Genomic DNA, 24181 nt, shown 5'->3' on the forward strand with positions numbered 1-24181 from the left:
ACCTTGGCACCGCGTGGCCTTAATGAAAATTTGAGCTTCTCCTCATTTTTGTGATTGGGCCCTTTTTTGCTTGGCTTGTTCTCTCCCTCAGTGTTTATTTTTCTTGATCTAAAGTCCGTGCTCTAGTTTTTAGTCTGTTTTTATTATTTGCTTTTAACTTTGTTGTTCTCTACCTTTTTAGACTCGTGGCTATTAACTCATTGTTTGTGTGCGCCATATGGACCTTCCTCAATTCTCTGTTCAAGGCATTTTATGGCGGATAACATGGAGCATTTCGCAAGAGCCCTTCGATTATCATCTTCTGATCCTTGTGGGAAATGGTCCCATGTCGACTTGTCTCCACATATATCTCTGGACTTATATATATTTACCCTTATTGGGCACTTATTGTAATTATCTAGAGTTAATTGATGGATCTTTATTATAATTATGCTCCATTAAGTTATCTTACTCATTCATTTGTGTCTGAGAGCATCTTGTCTTATTTAAGGTGTATTTTACTATTTTGTATTTGCTCACCATCCTCTGTCTGTATTTCTTATATCTATCTTCTTTTTCACATTGGTGGGGTGCCTGTCTCCCGGCTCCTGGCTGACCCGTGCCCGTGTCCGGCTGTCTTCTGTCCCTGGCGCGCCCCCGGGAGCGCTTCCTAGGCGCGCTGCCTGGTGCGCGCTCGTGACCTGACGGCTGTGACGCGGGCGGCGGGGGGCGTGGCTCCGGGTACACGCACCGCTACATACCAATGTGTTTCCCTCTTTTGCATCACGTGACCAAGGGTGGGCGTATATAATCAGGTCCTGTCGGGCATACACACAGCGCCTCTTGATAAAGAAGAGCGAAACGCGCGTCGGGGCGCGCTTTCACCTGTAGTACGTTCTGTGGCTCCCCAGGCACCCTGTGAGCTTCCTGTTTCCCGGACACCTTGCCATTGGGTGAGTGATTTTAACTAGGTCCGGGTACTTTTTGTATTCTTCCTTACTTAACATCGTGTGGCATAGGGCAGCCATATAACTTACCCTTAATTTGGATCTTTGCTTTATTGTCGCTACTCAGCGATTTTTGTACATACTATGGTTGAGTCATATTGACTTTTTATTCCTTAATGGGTGAACTGTGTTATTTATCCATTACCTTTATTGGTAATTATATACCTATGGAGTGTCCCTCTGCCTGTATATTTATCTGCATTTTTGCACTTTGGATTGCTCAGTAATTTTATTGCCAGGGGTTGTCCTGTTTCTGGCACTGTCTGTTCTTGATCCCCTTGTTTTGTTATTATTTCTTTCATATATCCTTTTATCACTGTGACTATGAATCACTAATAAAGATTTTGTTTCATTGCTAATTACTCTTTTGTTCTCCGTTTGTTTTCTACATTGGACACGAGTAGGCAATTTGAACTCGGTGCTTGACTACTTGTCTTAGCACCGGGTTTTGCATTTTTGTATATAATTGGCCAGTTTTTGTCTCATATATGCTTTTCTGTATTTTTACAGTTTTCATTTGGCCCATAATGGACTTTCGTGCACGAGATACCACTTGGCTTGCGCAGTTAGATGAGTTATCCAGCAATGGGGGTCTGGTGGTGCCGGACACAGATCAGACACTGAGGGAGAGAATTGCCAGCTTTAAGGCCTTAATTAAGCGGAGATGCCGTACCTGGTGGAACCATGCTTTCCTCACTAAATATATTGAGAAATCTCTGATTCCGAGAGGCCTGAGGATACAGATTTTCCCCTCTTTCAAAATTGAAGATGACCTCTTCAAAACTAACTGGGAATCCTTGGCTAACAACTGTTCACTTGGTTTCCTGGGTCTCCTTAGGGAGCAAAGTGAAAAATCCCTTCGTGAGTTAGAATCTGAGATTGATGTTCTACAAGTACAGCTTAAGAAGGATTTGTCGAGTGATGACCTTAAGAAACTCCAGGAGGAAATTGATGCGGACTGTCAGAAACTTGTCAAAGAAATTCAAGCTATGAAAATAAAAAAATTTCAACGTGATACATTGGATATGTCCACTCATAGAGTGTACCGGTGGAGATCACCGGTGGAAAATCTAAGATCAAGATCCCGCAATAATTCTTTTACACGATCTAGGTCCACCTCGATTGCCTCGGGAACCTCTAGTGAGGGCCAGGTACCAGTTGTTGGCGCGGATTCTCAGGGGGGTTCTGTGACTCGACCTACTGGAAGTGTTCAGACGAGACCGAATAATAGGAGGAAACGGACGGTTCCTTTTCAGGTTGGTGATCCCTGTGGGGGGCTCTGTGTCATGAACCTTACCAATCATATCCTAACCGAGACACAGATGGAGGTCCTTGCTATGGGCCTGTCATTTTCTCCTACTAACTCTTTTGACTATTTTACGGCCCTCAAGGACCTCCACCTGTTTGCTCGGAAATTGATTCTAAAAAAACTCCATTTTAGGCCGGATGGTGATCATGTCCCAGCGGTGACGGAGGAGGAGGCTTTACAACATCTGGAGGATCTTTTATCTGAACAAACTAACCCTCCCTCAGGTGGGTTACCACAGGTTAGGAATCCTAAGTCAACGAGGTTTCCTCCCTTGTCTATTTGTCCAGCAGTAGAAATTTTCGTTAATCTAGTGGCGGAGGATTTCAAAAAACTCTCCACACGGAGAAAGTTTGACAATTTAACCTCCGCCCAACGCCAAGCGATTCGACAACTTCAAACTCTTAAGGACACAGTCATTAAGCCGGCGGACAAGGGAGGGAATATCGTCCTGTGGCCCCACCACAAATATGAGAGGGAGGCCCTGCGACAGCTGAGAGATAAGGAGACTTACTCTAGGCTGTCATACAATCCCACTGCCTCCTTCTCCGCCACCTTGCAGGGTATTCTGGCCCGGGCCTGTGAGAGAGGTATTATAGATAAGAGAACTGTGGAGGCTCTGACTGTACGTTCCCCTAAAACAGCTACTTTTTACTTACTCCCCAAAGTACATAAGGATGCCATTAACCCTCCTGGACGTCCGATCGTGCCCGGCCTGGGTGGTTTATGTGGTCCTATCTCACAATATGTTGATAGTCATTTGAGACCACTGGTGGGGACCCTCCCGTCCTATGTGCGGGACACGACGGACGTCCTTACTAGGGTTGATGGCATCTCTTTGGAACCTGGCACTATCATGGTCACGGCCGATGTGGAGAGTCTGTATACCTGCATTGATCACGATCTTGGTGTGACTTCCGTCGAGCTTTTCCTTGGGGGTTCCGACCTGAGCGGCCCTTCACGGGAATTTATTCTCGAGCTCCTCCGCTTTATCCTTTGCCATAATTATTTTCTTTTCAAGGACACGATATACCTGCAGCGACGTGGGACGGCCATGGGGGCGGCCTGTGCACCATCGTATGCAAACCTCTTCCTTGGCGCGTGGGAGAGGGATATTTTTGGGGGCGATGGTGTGCGGGGCGCAGACCGGGTCGTGGCATGGCTCAGGTATATCGATGATGTCCTATTTTTCTGGCGGGGTTCGGCGGAGGAGCTTGATGACTTTATGGGGCGGCTTAACACCAATGAGTGGGGCATCAAATTGACTTACACTTATAGCCTTACACGCTTGGACTTCCTGGACGTCACTCTGGTGGTGGACTCACACTCCCTCATCCAGACGGACGTCTACAGGAAGCCCACAGCGGTGAACTCTTTGGTGCATGCGGCCTCTGGTCATACTTTCTCTACTATTAGGGCCGTCCCGGTCGGACAATTCCTTAGGATTAAGCGCATTTGCTCGACGGAAGCCAACTTTGAAAAGCAGGCAGCAGCTCTGACACAACGTTTTAAACAGAGAGGCTACAGTAACCGCTGCATCGGCCGTGGCTACGGTAGGGCCCGCAGCACCCCCCGCAGTTCTCTACTATATCCTCTTCCGAGATCACCTCTCTCCGGGCCTCCTGAGAGGACCCGCTTCATTTCCACTTATAATCATGAGTGGGTTTCTATGAGGCGGGTCCTCTCACGACATTGGAATGTTCTTGGTGCGGAGCCCTCCCTGAGGGATGTGGTGGGACAATTCCCACTCATGACTGCCAGACGTGCCAGAAATCTGGGTGATCTGGTTACTTCAAGTCACTATGTCCCACCTGTAGCTAATCCTTTCGGGTCGCGCGGTCCCAGGGTTGGGTCCTATCCATGTGGCCATTGCAGGGCCTGCGCCAATGTCCTTCGCAGTTCGTCTTTTGCGAGCTCAGATGGCTCCCGCACTTACCGGATCCTCAGATACATTTCCTGTGGTACAACACACGTGGTTTACTATGCCACGTGTAGTTGTCAGAAAATCTATGTAGGTCTCACGACAAGGGAATTGAGGATCCGGGTGCGGGAGCATGTGCGGGACATTGGCGCAGCTAAATCTGTGTCGGACCCCCGTGAGCTCAGGACTTTACCGCGACATTTTAAACAAGTTCACAATTGTGACCCACGCAGCCTTTTGGTGCGGGGAATAGATGCGGTACATCTGGGCTCTCGAGGGGGTGACTACAAACTTTGCCTTGCACAAAAAGAGGCCAGGTGGATTAGCACCCTGGACACCTTGGCACCGCGTGGCCTTAATGAAAATTTGAGCTTCTCCTCATTTTTGTGATTGGGCCCTTTTTTGCTTGGCTTGTTCTCTCCCTCAGTGTTTATTTTTCTTGATCTAAAGTCCGTGCTCTAGTTTTTAGTCTGTTTTTATTATTTGCTTTTAACTTTGTTGTTCTCTACCTTTTTAGACTCGTGGCTATTAACTCATTGTTTGTGTGCGCCATATGGACCTTCCTCAATTCTCTGTTCAAGGCATTTTATGGCGGATAACATGGAGCATTTCGCAAGAGCCCTTCGATTATCATCTTCTGATCCTTGTGGGAAATGGTCCCATGTCGACTTGTCTCCACATATATCTCTGGACTTATATATATTTACCCTTATTGGGCACTTATTGTAATTATCTAGAGTTAATTGATGGATCTTTATTATAATTATGCTCCATTAAGTTATCTTACTCATTCATTTGTGTCTGAGAGCATCTTGTCTTATTTAAGGTGTATTTTACTATTTTGTATTTGCTCACCATCCTCTGTCTGTATTTCTTATATCTATCTTCTTTTTCACATTGGTGGGGTGCCTGTCTCCCGGCTCCTGGCTGACCCGTGCCCGTGTCCGGCTGTCTTCTGTCCCTGGCGCGCCCCCGGGAGCGCTTCCTAGGCGCGCTGCCTGGTGCGCGCTCGTGACCTGACGGCTGTGACGCGGGCGGCGGGGGGCGTGGATCCGGGTACACGCACCGCTACATACCAATGTGTTTCCCTCTTTTGCATCACGTGACCAAGGGTGGGCGTATATAATCAGGTCCTGTCGGGCATACACACAGCGCCTCTTGATAAAGAAGAGCGAAACGCGCGTCGGGGCGCGCTTTCACCTGTAGTACGTTCTGTGGCTCCCCAGGCACCCTGTGAGCTTCCTGTTTCCCGGACACCTTGCCATTGGGTGAGTGATTTTAACTAGGTCCGGGTACTTTTTGTATACTTCCTTACTTAACATCGTGTGGCATAGGGCAGCCATATAACTTACCCTTAATTTGGATCTTTGCTTTATTGTCGCTACTCAGCGATTTTTGTACATACTATGGTTGAGTCATATTGACTTTTTATTCCTTAATGGGTGAACTGTGTTATTTATCCATTACCTTTATTGGTAATTATATACCTATGGAGTGTCCCTCTGCCTGTATATTTATCTGCATTTTTGCACTTTGGATTGCTCAGTAATTTTATTGCCAGGGGTTGTCCTGTTTCTGGCACTGTCTGTTCTTGATCCCCTTGTTTTGTTATTATTTCTTTCATATATCCTTTTATCACTGTGACTATGAATCACTAATAAAGATTTTGTTTCATTGCTAATTACTCTTTTGTTCTCCGTTTGTTTTCTTTTTTTCCTAATGAGCAGAATGCTGGTGGGCACACATGCTCAGTCACCGTTCCCAGCTCTCTACATAGTGGATAGGGATAGGGATAGCTTTCCGCCCTGCTTTTCAGGAAAAGAGCAGCACCTCTGCAGTAGTATGACAGCATAGCTAAAAATGCAGGGAAAAAAAGAAGGGCGCATTTGTGTCAGTAAATATTGGTCGAGGAGTCAATTGCGGGACATTTCATATAGCATTCTGTGACATACCATTTGGATTATGCTACATATTTCCCTGTATATTTAGTTATCAGACCATTGCAGCTAATTTTTCATATAGGGTTCAATAGGGAATACCAGGGCAAGATGACGATGAGCGAGGGCGCCACTTGCGCTTTATTAGGGTGCCAACCTCCATGGCCAGGTAGGATTAAAGCTAGCTGGAAAACATGGTGATCTCTCCTTAGGATACTCTAGATTCCCTGGTATTTATTATTTTTTGCACTATTGTTTTTTTTTCCCACCAAAATGATATTGATGTGGGATATTTAATATATAAGTCGATTCTAGCTAACCTTGGTTTTAATGAGTAATAATTAAAGCAATGTTTTTATAAGTGTATATTCTGTGAATTAATTAAAAAAAAGAAAGAAAGAAGGGACTATAATGTTGGCTGCCAGAGGGTGAAGGAGATTGATTTCATCCACAGTTTGTCACCTGCAACACTTATTAGCAGAATCAAATAATTTTATAAAACATTTAATGGTATTGCTTGGACAATTTCTTTTGTTGTATCCTAAACCCAATTAAAACAAAAATACTGTTTTAAATCGTGCATATCTATTGTGATAATGATTTGTTTTTGTTTCTCTCTTTTTTTTTTTAATAAGCGTTTTTGGAAAATATTCATAGAAAATGCATTCCAGTACTCATATAAGCCATTTAGTAATATTCTTTCACAACATTTTCATTTTCTACTTTTTCATGTACTTGCTTCCTTTTTTTATACTAAACTTTATAACAATGAAACAGGATGAAACCCCAAACCCTACCTACGTTTTTCCTTCCCTCCAGCGAAGTTTCCGACTTACTTTAATTTATTATTACTCCATGTGACATATTATAGAAATATGCTATTAATTCACCATTAGGATTCTGATTAAATATGACTGTTCGTTCCGCCGTATATTTTCCCTTTGTCTATGCTCAGGGAATGGAGGGAGATATATATCAGGGCGAGGACACAAGCTGGCGTACAGAATGCACTGCGGCACTCACAAATTCCGTTACTTTGTGATTTGTGCTTTCTGACAGTTGCAAATAACGTTCATTCAGCATTTTATCAAACTCTACCTTGCATCACTGTGTTCAAAGCCTTCTGCCTCTAAATTCAGCTACCTAGAAAAAACATGTCATCTGAATCATACATATTCCTGCTAAGTTCAGCCTGTTTTATTATGTTGCCAACCATGCTCCATAGGATATATATTACTGGCTGAAATTGACTGTTAAAGTGTATCTGTTCCCTGCCACAGGCTCGGAAAGATTTAACCCTTTGGGCTCTTCAGTCTTTTTTTTTTTTTAATACCCCGGTCAAGGTTCCTGATTGCAGACTACATCAATGCCTTACCTCACCGCAATTAATGGTAACGTTTATGGCAGGGAACCAATAAAATATTTATGTCTATTGAACAAGCGCAGTTTCTCCAGCTTCTTAAAGCAAAAATTGATTTTTGCTTAAAAAGTTTGTTAATGTGAATTAGTTGACCTAAACTAAAATGCTGGGGACTTTCCAAGTCTGTTTTTTTTTTTTTTCTTTTCATTACTCTTGACAATTATTCTAAAACTGTATAAAATGTAAAACTGAAATTATGATAAAGTACAGAGCGATACCACCTAAAAAAAAAAAAATTAAATGTAATATTTTCAGTGGATAAAACGATTTATAGATAGAATTAATCATAGAATCGTCAAGTTAAGAACTGAAAAAAAAAAAAAAAACTCCACCGGCTGGTGTTTCCTCCTCTCCTAGCTGTTCTTGGCGCGTTACTGCCCCCTGTAGTAATGTCTCATCATGTGACCACCACAACCTCTGATTGGCTGCATTAGTCAAATGGGATGGAAAGTCTCCAGAGGAGGCAAGGATGTGCCAAGACTGGCTTGGGAGTCCAGCTAGGAGAGGAGGAATCACCGATGAATTTATCATTCTTTTCCACAGTTGATCCCCAAAAAAACTCAGGAGTATTGCATTTTTACTACTTATTGAAGCCATTACACACACATTTCAATGGGGAAATAAGGTGGATGTTGATTTTCCATCCAAAAAATATGGAAAAAAAATCTGCAGAGTATCTGGAATTTCTTAACATATCAGTATTATTTGAATCCGGTTTCTATTATAAACATATTTCAAAAACATGATAGTATTTATTTTTATGTGATGAACAATATAAAGAAAATTCCGGCTTTCATACAAGCCACAAACAATAGGCTTTCATTTCCTGAAGCTCGTGGCGTCGGGTCACCCAAACTCCTGCACTGGTTAGAACTGCTTCACCATCCTACTAAACAGGGCAGGTTTTCTTTGCTCTGACATTGCTAGTGTTAATCAATTCAGTTGCTCTCCGGGAGCTCTTCATCCTGGAATTCCTCAGCTGTTCTGTGTTGGACACTCCCCTCTGCTATACGTGGCTGCCACTGGCATTAGGGAATTGCCAGTGATAGTTCATTCTGTCTGGTTTGGAGTTGGAGGAGTTGTTTGGTGTTTAGAGTTGGCGGTTGCAGAGTTGTTCTGGAGATTTCTGCGTGGACTTTGTTTGCATGTTTATCCTCATTCTCTCATATTTGGTTTCACCTACCTTACCCTCCCCTGTGTACTACTCTGTTTGGTGAGTGCATTTTGTATAATTGTAATTTTCATTTACCCCTATCTGTCTGGTTAGTGTAATCCTATACACTGAGGCCTCACACCTTCCTGGGTGGGGGAGGGAACAGATAAGGGTTAAGATAGGAGCATAGCAAGGCACGTGACCCTGGCGTCTCCACTACCCAGGGTAATCTAGGGGACAGATATAAACTAGGGCGCCCACTAGCTTGAGGGATAGGGAAGGATCCCCTACCCCTGGGAAATCCTGCAACAGTACCATTACACCTGCTATCTGCAGCTCATTTGTCGACTTTGCTGTGTAGACTGGATCAGAGCCAGCAGAGGATTTGGGATTTAGGGACAAACACTTCTATTGTATAATTGGAGGTTTAGTTAAAGCAAGACAGAAATACTAAAGATACAATTAGGACTCAGTATTAGGGATGAGCCGACCCATGGAAGTTCGGGTTCCAGTACCCGACCCTAACTTTATTCCAAAGTTTGGTTCGGGTACCTGAACTCTACACGAACTTGAACCAGACTTCTGGGGAAAATCAGTGTACGGTGTTTAGCACCGAACAGTAATTGTCCGGTACGAACACTGAACTTTTAAGTTCGGGTTCGCTCATCTCTACTCAGTATGCATATTGCCTGTCACTCTCTGGACTCTGGGGAATCCCTATTCTTCCAAGTGTCATGACATTTCTCTGATCGTTTTCATGGATTTCAAGCATTGCAGCTGCCACAAAGCAAACACCCCCTGCTTTACTGTACAGACAATGTAGGAAGTGCATGCATCAAACACATCCGCCTTCAGAAAAGTTTTTAAAATTGAAAAATAGCTACAACTATTTTGCAATGGTTTTGCAGTCATCTTGAATGCAGTGGAGCTCCAAAATCACCCTGCTGTTCCACTCAAAGTCTACTGCACTAACAGATATTACGTTCAGTGTTTCTCAGCAGCTTATTGCCACAACTAGGGGGCAACATTGGTATACAGCGAAATACAGCACTAATTGACTTGAATAGTCAGTGAAGAGGCAACCGCCAACTGATCTGTGTATGTGTGAGGAGGAAAAATAATAATAATAAAAAAATATATAATAATAAAAGTAGCACTAGAGCCCTAAAAGTATATTAAAATCATTTCTGCTGCTGAATTGTTAGGAGAATACTGTGAAGAAAACTCTATAAAAAATACCCATACAGATGTAAGAGGTTCACTGAAACAGTTACTAGAAATATAGCCTCGCAGCCTTGTGTAGGCTAAATAATATCGCCAACCAGACAAAAGTTTATTTATGGCTATATGTGGTAATGACTATTTAGACAGCCAGCGATTTTGGCAAAACTTATTAGACAGAATAGTCAGTGAGCCAGGATTACCCAGAAGCCCATGTTACATAGATTAGACAGGTGCAAAAAATCAGTACATCAGGAAAAATGTGAAAGTCCTGTAGATGCCGGAGCGGCGCAGAATTAATAATGATAAATGTAGTTATCTCTAATGATTTCCTGACGTACATCGGGCATACACGAGAACAGCCTGACTTTGCACTTTCCAGCCTGTTAAAACACAAAATTCCTGAGACTTTTTCAATAAATTATTCTAAATCTGTACGAGCGTCGGCCATTATTAAAAGGCTGCTCTGTATATCACGCGGCATTTTTTCATCTTCTGCCACTTTTACGATAGAAAAATATCTTCATCATATGAAATTATGTGCGTCTGGGCTGTTACCCACCTCTTCTCCATATCAATTATTAGTGCACAGTAATGAGACGAGCTGCTATACGGGTATGAACAATTGGTCTTAACTATAACCTTTACAGCTGTCATGGCAGCCTCCAATATGCAATTAAAATGAAAAATAAGCGCACGCCGAGGATTCATGCATATTACTTCTAATAACACACAGAAACAGACAACGGCAAGATGGTGGCAGCACCAGGAACATTAATCAGGGTCTGGGAGGTACTCATGGCACAATCACTGGGCATCAGTGCTCACAGCGTTTAGGAAATACCAGGGTATAGAGCGAATTTTTTTTTTATTTTTTGCAATATTTTGACCTTTTCAAAAGAATTTATCAGCACAGAAATCCTATAGTCTTGTTGCAAATCGCAGCAGCGCTCGTGAACGGATGTGAAACTGCTAACATTTTTCCCATTGCTGATTTAGAGCGGCAAGTCCCTATGAAAAGCACCTAGATAAATAAGACAAATCGCTTTCCTCTTACATAAAGTCTAACCTGAATTACTAATGTTTGCCAGTATAGTGCCCCTCGGGGTTGTTACATTTATTTTCATAGTTCCTAAATGATAATTTACCATCAACGTTTTAGCTTAATCTCATCCACATGCCACCCTTCTTTTTTGTGCAGAATCCGCATTAAAATGGCCTTTTATTGGGGTTTCTAAAGCTGCAGAATGTCAATTTCTGTTGCGGAAACACAGCTTTTTGGAGCAGAGTTTACCCATTCACTTCAATGGGGATCCTAAATCTGCAGGTCACATTTTTGGTGCGGTTCTGCAACAAAAAACACATATAAAAAAAGTGCATAAAATGTGGGTGGATTTTAGATGAAGAAACACTGTGGATTTTACTTTAGAAATCCGGATGTAAAATCCACACCAAATATGCAACATGTGAATTTAGGTTGAGTGGTGAAATCTGTTCTGATTCTGGACAAAAAAATTAACTTTAATTAGGGTGATAGAATCACATGAAGAGGTGACGCATTTTGAAACACATGGGCTCTTAATCATAGCCTACTATAATGGTGTATTTGGTGTGAATTTTCCGTGCGGATTTCTAAACTGAAATATCATTTCTGCATCTAGAATCATCGCATATAACTGGCATTTCTTAATGCAATTTTATGTGCATTTTTGTTGCGGAAAAGCAACAAAAACAGCATTAAAACAATGCTAGGCTAACGGTTTAACCTACGAATTTAGGGGCCCATTTGAAAAAAATGGATAAAATCCACACCAAATAGCGGGTTTTCACAACATAAATTGCCATTCTGCGGATTTAAAAAATACAACAAAAGCCAATTTCAGTGTGGACTCAACACCAAAAAAAACCCAGTAGAATGTAGATGAGATCAAGTTAAAACTCATTCACTTTGCTGGCTGTGATTGCATAAAATCTGCACCAAACCGTAGAAGGCAAATCCATTCTGTAAGTGGTTGTCATCCACTGCTACGTAAGAAGATCAAGGGACTGTAGAAAGAGAATATCGACCCCTCTAGCGTCTCCTTTATAGTCGATTATTATATACTCTATATTTCTGATTCAGGGTGGTCCAACCACTGGGCCCCCCACAGATCAAAAGAAAAGGGGGCTAGTCTGTTGTTTATGGAAGCAAGCTAGCCATATGTATGCAATCACACTCCATTGAAGTCTATGGGAATAAGGAAATAGCTCAGCTTTTCAGATAAATCTCCCTCTTATATTCTAGGGCTACATAACACATATTTATGTCATTCTGTCAGTTCTACTGTAGCTAAGTTATGAGTCTTGCCTTTTTTTATAAGGATTTACATATGAAATAATGAAAGTTGCAAGCGACAGTTCACTTTGGATTGCATGCAATTCCATTATTTTTATGGGCTGAGCAGTCGGTCCAAAAGCCAAGTGTTGGCCAAGGATACAGGGAGATTGAGCCAACAGTCACGTCACACAGCGAGCTGACTTGCGGCTTGTACACGCACAAAATTAGGGGATAGGAGTTTTCTACTTGTGCTTACATCTACATTTTTTTTAGCTTTCCTAGAAAAGCATTATGTTCCAAACTTTTATGCATATATAAAAAAAGAAAAAGAAATGTAGTTTTGTTTAATGAAACATTAAAAGAGCAAATTTAGTACACGTTAGCACACTGGGTTACAAATGTGTACAGGTACTTAGAAATAGGACCTACGCGTTTCGACTTTCGTCTTAGTCATGGACTTTTAATGGCTCAAAAAAAAGGCTATATTTTATTAATACAAGACTAACAGCCGGCATCGCTGGATCCTTCTGCTCTTTGCCCGTTCATGTTGTGGCTGCTCCACCCTTATCCGTGCGAGGCTCTTGGTCTGCATTGGGAACTGCACGTCCTTACCGGTGAGCGGACTATTTTTTATTTTTATTTTCAGAATATTCACGCCAGTTTCTCCCAGCTCCACCAAAATGGGCGGATGCCACTTGTCAGACACTCCTGATTCATGAAGTGTACATCTCTTACTCCACCATGCCCCCTCATCAAGGCCAGTGAGAAAATCGCCGGACTTGGTGAATCAGGGTCTTTATGTACTTTAGAAATTAAAGTTACAACCTGTCCAGAAAATGCAACTTTTTGAGACTTTTATTGAAAAATGCAATCTTAAATATGTCCGCTCTTCTCATCATTTTTAATTTTTGGCGTATGTACTAAAAAATGGTGAAATCAATTGCGTCACAAATAGAAAAAAAATTTGAGCTGCAAATGCAATGATAAAATACCCGTACTTCATTAGTTCCTCAGGGCTTTTCAAGATCTTGCTGCCATTTATTTCTATCTATTGTTCTTATCTATCTAATCGTTCTATCCATTAATCTATCTAAAATAAAACATCATATTAACATTTTTATATATAGAGTAATTAGGTAAATCAGCCACATATCTATCTATCTATCTATATATATTTATTTATCTATCTATATATCTATCTATTCATTCATATCTATCCATTATCTATATATCTATCTGTATCGATCTATCTATCCATCCATCACCTATCTATCACCTATCTATCTATCTATATACATCTATATATCTATCCATCTCTATCTATATACATCTATATATCTATCCATCTCTATCTATATACATCTATATATCTATCCATCTCTATCTATATACATCTATGTATCTAGCCCATATCTATCTATCTAACTAGCCCATATCTATCTATCCATTATCTATCTATCCATTTTCTATCTATCTATCTATCTATCTATCTATCTATCTAACTATCCATTATCTATCTATCTATATATATTTATTTATCTATCTATATATCTATCCATATCTATCTATTATCTATCTATCCATTCATATCTATCCATTATCTATATATCTATCCATATCTATCTATATACATCTATAAATCTATCCATCTCTATCTATATATCTATCCATCTCTATCTATCTATCATCTATCTATCTATCATCTATCTATCTAGCCCATATCTATCTATCTATCTATCATCTATCTATCATCTATCTATCTAGCCCATATCTATCTATCTATCTATCCATTATCTATCTATCCATTTTCTATCTATCCATTTTCTATCTATCTATCTAACATAAAACTTGAAAATTAAAAGTTTCACCTTTTGGGTAATTAGGTGAATCAGCCCCTAGGATCCTCTCCTCTAGATCACTACCTGCTCCGCAGTCGGGGCGATTGTTAATCACGAGAGCGAGTAATTCTAGGGAGATTCAGCAAAATGTCTTTCTGTTTTGTGCAGGAGCAAAACTGTTCTAATTCTGAGCCGCACATAAAACAGATTTAATAAAAGGTCAAACCTGGAAGCCAACATGGAGAGCTGTGAATGAAACGTATATATCGCTAACTAGGAGATCATTAGGCCTTTTTACATGGTGTAATGTTTTTGTAGCTTATGGTAATGTGGACTGATTTAAAAGCTATAATTATCTCCATGGCCCATGGCATTTATTAATGGGCAATTCAATTTGGCAAAAACCTTCATTAATCAAAGCAGCCAACGGTAGACCCTGAGAATTAAGGTAGAAATAACAAGCGGAGTAAATCACCGGCGTATTTAATAAATAGAGGTGAAGTCTGGAAACCTATATATGTTTCCTAAGGAAAGGAAAAATGGAAAGGGAATTTTAGTGGTCAATTGTACTTACTGTATATGCCTCTGTAACCCTTGTCGGCTGCCAAATGATAAATATACCGGTAATGTAATAATATATGATTCAATTGCATGTTGTACTGTGGTCCTGAAAAATGCCTGTTCAGATATATGTATGCATCTACAGTACTGCCACGTGACTAGGACTCGTTTCTACAGAAGAGGGCCGTTTTGATGGAAATGCTTGTTTAAGGAAAATAATATATAACATACTAAACAAAACAAGAGGTAACTGTAGATTTGCTGGGTCCTGGGAAGCTGCCAGGTTTCAGCAAACCAAGATCAGTTATATTGTGCAATCAGAGAAATGTATTTTCTCTGTAACTAGGGCTAATATCTCAGCCTCAGGTACAGGGGAAACCATCCATAAAAAAATGTAATATTAAAACAACCATTAAATTTATTTTATAGAGGCAAAATGTACTTGTATACACAAATAAAGAAATAAAAAGGAAAAAAATAGCCCAAACTACAGTTATAGCCAAGCTTCTGACAACCCAAAAATATACATCAACTAGACTAAGGCTACAAAGCATCTCATGCCAAAAAATCGTAGTGTTACATTAGTGTTACATTACAAGAAATTATAGAAAATGCTGTCACGTTTGTGCCCACAAGTTGATGCTCTGGCCCCTGATAGTTGGCAGAGATCCATCCACACTTGCACAACCACATTCGGTATCATTAGACCATGGTACATGGCACTACATTTTTGCGATGTGCTGTTGTGCGTCTATTATAAAGCTGTGATTTTTTTGCTTAAAAATCTTTAAAAAAAAAAAACATAAAAAAAGACCAGCCAAGCCGCAGACAGAATCCATTCAAGTTGGGCATGACTTACATTGAAGTCTATGGGAGCAATCTAGCGCGGAACAGGTTTCCTGTTTTTCTTTGCAACAGTTACAGTAACTAACTGGTCACAACATGACATAGCACAACCTTCATGTCACACAGCACGTGTAGCCCTAGTCTCAGTTGTGACGGTCAGTGAGACTTTTGTGACGTCACTGGGCTCCTTTCAAAAATGACTGCAATAAAAAATAAGACGCAATCCAAATGCATATATATATATATATATATATATATATATATATATATATATATATATATATATATATGTATGTATATATATATATATATATATATATATATATATATAGGCATTTTTTAGTATCAAAAACTAGAAAAAAAAGTTAATAAACTCTTTTTTGCTTTCTTTTATTTCTTGATATCACTAAAATGATACAATTTAAACAAAAATGAGTGGAATAACCAAACTTGAAATAGTTTAAACTTTCGAGTACTAACAAATTTGAAGTAATTCTGGTCATTACCGGGAAAAATGTCCCAGTGGTGAGCTGGTTATTCATCATGTACTGTAAGCAAGTGTTCTCCTTATTGGTGGACCCTGTGGTTCTTTACCCTTAGGTGTGGAAATTCTTCTGAATTTCCTACAAAATAACAATCGGAACAATTGCCATTGTTTGTTAGACCCCCCTGGACTATTACCCAGTGAATTAGGAGTCACAGTGCCGTTCAGAACCTTCTGGTGTAGATAAAGTCAAGTTCATGGATGGTGAGGATAGTTCCTCAGGAACACAAGAGGGGGGATGGGGCTGTTTTCTTTTATTAGGAGGGTCACATGTAAATGTGCCGGTGTCTCCCAAGCAGCCAGTCTGCACTCCTCCACCAGTGTATACACCAGGGGATGCATGTATCAGACACACATCTGCGTGCAGGATCTCTCACCCCGACTGCCACCAAACAGGCCCTGCTTAGAGTTTCAGAAAGCCCGGCTCTACCATAAATAGAAAAAAGCAGCTTGCACCCTGTTCTGCTATATTTACAGACGAGCAGGCTATGTATTTTGTTGCTTGCCCATTTTATAACTACAGTACAAGCAATATCTATACCTCTTAATTTTTTATTTTGCTTAAACTCATCAGCTCACAAGAATTTGAGTCACGAAACATAATCACTTATACTCCAATCCACCTTAAACTGGCTACAAATGTTTAATTTGACCAAAAATACTACAGTGTGAAAAAGGCATCATCATAATAGTAGGTAAAAACATCCCATCAACAGAGTGTAAAATATTGTGTTTTTGAGGAATGTCCTTTTTTAACATATATACACATACATATATATACACACACACATTACGGTATATATAACTTACGGTATTTATTCCCATTTATTTTTCCGTTAGTGTGATGCCTCATTATGTGCAGGCTATTGCAATGGGTCGTAGTCATGACAGTATGGACGCCGACATCATTTGTTTGGCATCCATAAGTTAACACCAGGTTGTAGTGCTTTTTATTGGCCTATATTTTTTCCTGTAGGGTCTGCTTTATCATAAAGATGGTTTCTAAAGATATAGGATTTGCACTATTATGTAGTTTATGATGTGTTATTGTCTCTTTTGCTACATAAGCCTTTTGGAGGCCATGTCCACTTTTCTGATTGCTCACTTGAAGTAGAAAATATTATACATTAGACATTTTAGTGGAAGGCAAAACATGAACTGAATAAGAGTAAGGCTGGGTTCACACAGCGATTTCTGCTACGTTCAGTGGCCCCGTTGGTGCTTCCGTCCTAAATTAAATTGTGGCTATTTGCAAAGCTGCTTCTTTAGTTACTCTAAAGTACCTGGACCAATAAAAATCTAGTTGCAGCATAGACATAGCAGTTCATAGAAGAAATGTATAGTAAAAGACATGTAAAGAAAAGAAGTCAAGTTCGGCTTTGTTTCGTCTTTTGGTTAGTATTTGTAAGCCAGACTTGGACTGGCCCACAGGAGAACGGGAGAATCCTCCGGTGGGCCCCTCTGCAAGAGTAGACCACTACACTTAGCACAATATACTTGAATCACTATGTACAGACAGAGGCAGCATCTTATTCATTTATCGATCTACCCTGTTCATTGTTATATAAATTTGTGATTGAGGATAATGTCACATTTACATGTAGCTGAAAAGTGAAGCCCTGGAGTTGGTTACTGGTGGGCCCTTGGCACCCCAGTCCTAACTGTTTATAAGCCCACACAAAGAGAAAAGCTATGATGGAAAGAGTCACATCTCATCTCTTTTTATCTGAAATATTGTGTTCAATATTAAGAGAGAACCCAAAACATATAAATTAGAGTAATAGTTAAAGGGAAAGTGTTACCTCTCCTAATGTGTCTATAATAATAAATCCTTGTATTCTCAATAAAATTACAGTTTCTATCATTAGATCTCTGTGCTGAGCCAGTCCTCCGAGAAATTGATAAACTGACAACTGTGTTACTATTTCCTTTGTCAAAGGGGCGTGTCCTGACATTGTCCAATCAGAGCAGATAGTGTCAGACTATGTCAGAGTACAGTCGGACACACCCCCAGGTGGTAACACCCAGCTATTCATTTATTCATTAATTTCTAGGAGGAATAACAGAGGAACAACACTGAATTATTACAAAAGAAAATTCAGAATTGACGTCTTCTAGGAAACCAATTATATTATTTTCCCCGCAGATATATTGCCAGATTTCTATTTACCTATTGTCACTGACATTTTGCAGGAGATTAATGGATCGATTGCCATATACTTTGCAATCTTTTAATTACCTTTTCTCCAAACTCTTGGGCAAATACTGATAAATCAGGTGGAGAAAATAAGTTATTAGTGGTGGATCTGCAAAAATGGCCAATCAGAACAATTTCAAACTTTCCCTAACAAAAATATAGAAAAAAATATAGAATAAAAAAAAGTTTTTAAACTAAAATTTCTATTTCATGAATACCTTCCCTATCGTTTAAGTATTTTAGATGCAAATATTTAGTAATTCGATGCAAATATTTTATAATACTCGTAAAATAGCAATAAACAATACATAAGAATAATAAAGAACATGAATCTGAACCTTACATATTATAATGATGGCATTTCTAATGATTTGGTAAATCCTGACTCACTATATGGCGGTTATATAAGGAACAATTCAGTAAACAGAGAATCATTCTTATATATAAAAGGCCTTTTTTTTTATAATAAAAGCCTAATTTCTCGGCTTCCTTAGGACGCATAAAGCATGACTATACTGAACATAAGTATCACTGAAAATAGGCTCCGGATTACACGAACGGTTTGGGACGGAGCTTCGATCCTATTTTCTTAAGTGGAAATTTTCTTTGCACACAATGGTCTAGTGTGTGAAGAAAAGTAGCTGGTTCCACGGCTTCCCTTTCCCATGTAGAGCAGTTGTGCTCTGCTATATGACTTAGCGCACACAGCAGGATATCGTGGTAACCAGGTGCAGATAGATTGACAGTGGAAGTTTTATGACAGCTGTCACTTTGCAGGACTAAAATTAAAAGACACTCGAGTCAGCAAACTTTTATAGGTTGTTTGTGTTCATTTTTTCTAAGCCGTGTAAGGCCGTACATTCATCTAAATGGGTTTTTTTGAATTTCGAAGGAAAATATACCACGTTTACAAGCGGTTTTTATGTTGATTCTTTGGTTGTTAATAATGTTAATCATCCCGTTAAGATAAAAAATGACATTCTGCAAGGCTCTAATCCACCTATCAAGCAGCTTAGTTTTAAGCAGGACATAATCAAGGATAAAAAATGTCTTCTGGTCCCAATTGATCCCGGCTGTGAGACATATTCAGAAAAAGGTCTCACGCTTTACGAGGAATAGGTCACTTAAAGGACTTATGACGAATCGGCATTCTGTTACTATTATGACAACATATTATGACAATATGTATTGTTGAGGTTTTTTAACAGTTTTTCACATCTTCACTCTCACTTTTTTTTTGGAAATTAATTTTGTCTTTTTTTAAGCAATTTTTTGTGTTTTTCATACATTTTTTTTTAGTCTTCTTTTACCATTTATTAAAGTCTATGGAAAAAGGTGTGAAAAAAACAACACCATACCTAGAGTATTCTAGATTGTGAAAGAAGACTAAGGAAAAACAAAAAAAAAATCACAAAAACATAACAATTGCATTTTATCTGATATTAGCATTTATTGATGCAAAAAAAACCCACAGCAAAAGCAATTGGAAAACAAAGCAAGAAAACGCAGCATTTTTCCTAAAAATAGTAAGTATGAAGTCATCCTTTAGACTGTTTATATACACATGCTGTAAGTATGCAATCACTACGTATGTCATATTAACAGTGGAATTGGACATATTTTATCCCAGACCCTCTATCATTTTTTATGTTCTCCAACCCGTTTAATGCAATTTCAGAAAACACTCATTTTTTTATTTCTAAGCATATGTGATATATATATATATATATATATATATATATATATATATATATATACACACACATACACACATTTTTTAATTATTATTTTAATTAAAAAAAATCATTTACAATGCTTCAATGGACTGATATCTTACATTTATGCATTATTTTTCTATTCATATCCATTCCATTTTTCACAATTTTGCTGTCTTCCTGTTTCCCACACCCAGATTGTTGTTATATATGACATTACATTTTTGTGCTGTTGACTTAAATAAGGAAATTGCTTCATTATATGTTTGTACTGCAAATCTCTGACAATGGTGATATGCTGCCACCTGCTGACTGGCGACAAATCCTGCACAAAGTTTTTGATTTTCTTTTACAATTTGGCCTACAATTTCCTGTTTAAATGTTAAATACCTTTAATACAGATTAATGGCAGTCTATAATCAGAGCGCTGCCTTATCCGTTTGTTCTGTTGCTACTGGATGGATGGAAGAGAGATGATGGATGGATGACATTGTGTGCCTACTGTGTAATTTGCATATGGGGGTGGAAGAAGCCATGTACTGGATCAGCCAATGGTCGGTGTATAATAATATTATATGTATGTATATATATATGAATTGATCTTGTTTTAAATATTATTCCACATCATTGTTACATTATTTTATATATATATATATATTTATAGTAACAATAATATGGAATAATATTTAAAATAAGATCAATTTAAAACCTAATAAAAGTAAAATATATATATATATATATATATATATATATTCAGGTCAGTCCCTTTAAAAAGGTAGCTGCAAGGCATAGTTGTTCTCATAACGTTTGTCATGGTATGCAGCTTTACATGCAGCTTGTATGGGTTTAAAATAAAAAAATGCCTACATTTCTAATATTTCGAATATTTCAGGCTAATGTCTGGATTGATTTTCAGGGGGAAACAAATAATTTATATATAACACTGGACAAGCCCTTTAAGGCTGATCTTGTAAACTAAGCCTGTAGGGTAAGAGGATCGTGTAGCAAGATGCCCATCCCCTGAAGCACTACAGCCATATATCCCCGGCTCTACACTCCATACACTAATTATATTATTACTTCTTCACAAGAATGACAAAAATGTGTTGAGCGTGTGTCATACTTGTTACTAGAAATGATCACGTGGAAGAGTGACTAGTGCACTGTGTCAGCCCCTCCATAGATGAATGGGAGCCATCTGACACATGTGTCCAGTATTCTTACCCTCGGGCCCTCCATGAAGACACGTGTCACTGCTGGAGGAGTCTATCCTGCATCCGGTGTCACTACTGCTCCCTGAGAGCATGCACTGAGAGATTACAATAAATGGGTGGCCAGTCCCTAGCAATGTCGGACATATTGCTCATCAAGAGAATGAATGCTGGAGAACATAAAGATAAAAGGAAGGGCAAAGTACATACAGTATACAACAACAGTCTACATAAATGCAGAATCTACTCGTTTTTTTTTCCCTAAGTTACACAAACCCCGTTCACACTTGTTTATTTTGTCACAAATTATACCCAGAAATCCACGTCCAATCCAACCACAATCTGCATCCATTGCACGGAATTTTTTCTTTAACAAACTTTAAGTTTTACAAAAATAGGCATATACAAAGCTAGACTTTGAGGCAAGGCTGTGGAGTCGGAGTCAGTGTCCATTTTGGTGGAGCCGGAGTCGGTATAAAATAGACCAACTCCAACTCCTAAAATATAATACATTGGGTACAGTCGTTCAATGCAGTTTGTGGTGAATATTTTTTCATAAGAATTTGGGAAAGTTATGAAATGTCCTATAAATGTCTGTCCTATTCCTGATCTAAGGGTCTAGACTTTTAGCTGAGATTAATCTGTGCTACAGTAAATTTATCACTTAAACATGAGCCATGTATGAGGGAGTCAGAGTCATGGAAATTGAGGAGTCGGAGTTGGAGGTTTGGCTTACCGACGCCACAGCCCTGCTTTGAGGGCCTACGCGAAACTATCATGAAGTGTCCAATGAATAACACTATGTACGGTACTGGATATGTGCTAGTTTTTATGGATGAAAAGGAAATGGAAGATGGATTTTTTCTGCACTGCCGATGACCCCAATAAGTGGAAGAAAGGAATCCAGGAGGTGATGTGTAGAGAACTGGGGTTTTCATTAGCCAACGCATTTCGAACTTCACAGACTTCTTCATCAGGATAAACTACTACTATGACGTAGTAGACTGCGTCTGGGTGTCCATCTCCAGTAGGTGTACAAGCCCGAAAATGCTCGGTCTGCACCATTATAGTTTATGGCACCATCGGCACATAAGCCTGAATCCCGTTTTGCGGGGGTATCGGACATAAGCTCCGACGGGACCAACAAACGGGTGCCAGAACGCAGTGAGAAAGCACCTGAGGTAGATAGCTTCTGCTATCGAAATGCGTCGTGGCGTTAGAGAGCGTACTAAACAAGAAAAGGTTTGTGTGTTATAACCTAATCCGCTATCTAGTTGTTCTAGCGCTTCACTAACACCGCACAATTCCTTCTTTCTTGATTACAAATACATTTGCCACTCTTTTCTGTACAAGTGAGAGGGAGAGAACTTGCAGTACCATTCACAGCCACTACATAATGCTGTGACACTTCCGCTTTGCAATCATCTGACCAGTGACGCAGCCGAGATCAAATATTAAAACGGAAGTGTCACAGCACCATACAATATTGATTGTATTGTAAATATAATATTGATTTGAGGTCATCAGTATTAAATTCACAGAAAACCTCCTTAATAACATGGCCATTAGTCTGATATCATTTAATTTTAAAGGGATTGTCTCATCTTCTGCTAAAAGTCTGCAGTCACTCTGTGCCAATGCAGACTTCTAAATTCTTACAGAGCGCGCACCCCATATATGCGGTCACATGATGACTAGACATGCTCGGCCTCGCTCAATGCAAGGGAACGTCTAGTCGGAATGTACCTGGAAGTATGCAGATCACATATTTATGATCACCTGACCGTCTGGTCTCACCGGTGACACTGAAGTATCCTGACAGAGTTAGGTCAGCATGCTGCAAGGATTTAGAAGTCTGCAGTCACATAGAGTGATTGCAGGCTACTAGCAGAAGGCTGGACAACCCAAGTGCTTTCTTGGGTTAATTTAGGGACACTCATTTACTCAAAAGTTTCTCCCTCAGCTAAATCTATAATAAACACCTATAGGAATAAACATGATATAAGGAGTACCAGAAGAATATCTAGCAATTGTGACAAGTTTAGAGAAAGATAACAGTGCGTCCAGAAGAATATACAATCACAGGTCAGCAAAGGCGAGTTTGGCTCCAAGTGAGCGACATTTGGACGCGTTAATAACAGTGCAGGCAGTCTACACATAAACAGTGATGAGAAGAAGTCTAAGCATGGCTACGATACCATCTACACACTGGAAGTCTCAGCGAGGAAATATACTGCATTTTTGGCAAGCTAATTTACAAGTGATCTGATTTCCAAAGATTTATTTTATAATACATCCCACGACTTGTAGAAGCCAGAACACCTCCTGCTGTGTGAGGATAAGCAGAGAAGTACATAATCTGCCTGAGAACTGAGCGCGCGCTGCCTGCTTCCCCCAGTACTACACCCTGCCTGTCGCTGCATGCTAGCACAGGAAAACATGAGGACACTGGATAAAACTGGAAATGTGACTCACTGTGTACAGCTATGTCCCCTGGGCGGTCACTGAATAAAGTTTTGTGCATTACAAACGTAAAAAAATGCGTGAATCTAAGACAAAAACATCATACCCTATTATTTACTGCACTGAAGGATCAAAGGGTTACAAGATACAGTACAGTACTGTGCAAAAGTTTTAGACAGGTGTGGAAAAAATGCTTCAAAGTAAGAATGCTTTCAAAAATAGAAATGTTAATGGTTTATTTTTATTAATTAACAAAATGCAAAGTGACAGAACAAAAGAGAAATCTAAATAAACTCAATATTTGGTATGACCACCCTTTGCCTTCAAAACATCATCAATTCTGAGAGGTACTTGCACACAGTTTTTGAAGGCACTTAGCAGGGAGGTTGTTCCAAACATCTTGGAGAACTAACCACAGATCTTCTGTGGATGTAGACTTGCCAAACATCTTGGAGAACTAATCCCAGATCTGTGAATGTAGGATAACAAAAATAATCTGTCTCTTCATGTAACCCCAGAAAGATTCGATAATGTTGAGATCAGGG

The 24181-nt window shown here is 39.6% G+C and overlaps 2 protein-coding genes across 2 annotated transcripts in view; one reads left to right on the plus strand and one right to left on the minus strand.

The window, feature by feature from the left end:
• JAZF1 (JAZF zinc finger 1) overlaps window positions 1–24181 on the minus strand; it is a 368303-nt gene that overhangs the window by 176660 nt on the left and 167462 nt on the right. The gene's annotated exons all lie outside the window — the stretch shown is intronic.
• Window positions 1514–5277, plus strand: LOC141264114 (uncharacterized). The gene is made up of 2 exons (XM_073676429.1): window positions 1514–2242; window positions 4731–5277. The coding sequence occupies exons 1-2, from the start codon at window positions 1514–1516 to the stop codon at window positions 4743–4745; spliced, it is 744 nt and encodes a 247-aa protein (XP_073532530.1). The 3' UTR covers window positions 4746–5277.

The sequence above is a fragment of the Phyllobates terribilis genome, unplaced genomic scaffold (assembly GCF_046119375.1).
Source record: "Phyllobates terribilis strain yellow unplaced genomic scaffold, ASM4611937v1 Scaffold_4__5_contigs__length_816908805, whole genome shotgun sequence".
NCBI classification, from domain to species: domain Eukaryota; kingdom Metazoa; phylum Chordata; class Amphibia; order Anura; family Dendrobatidae; genus Phyllobates; species Phyllobates terribilis.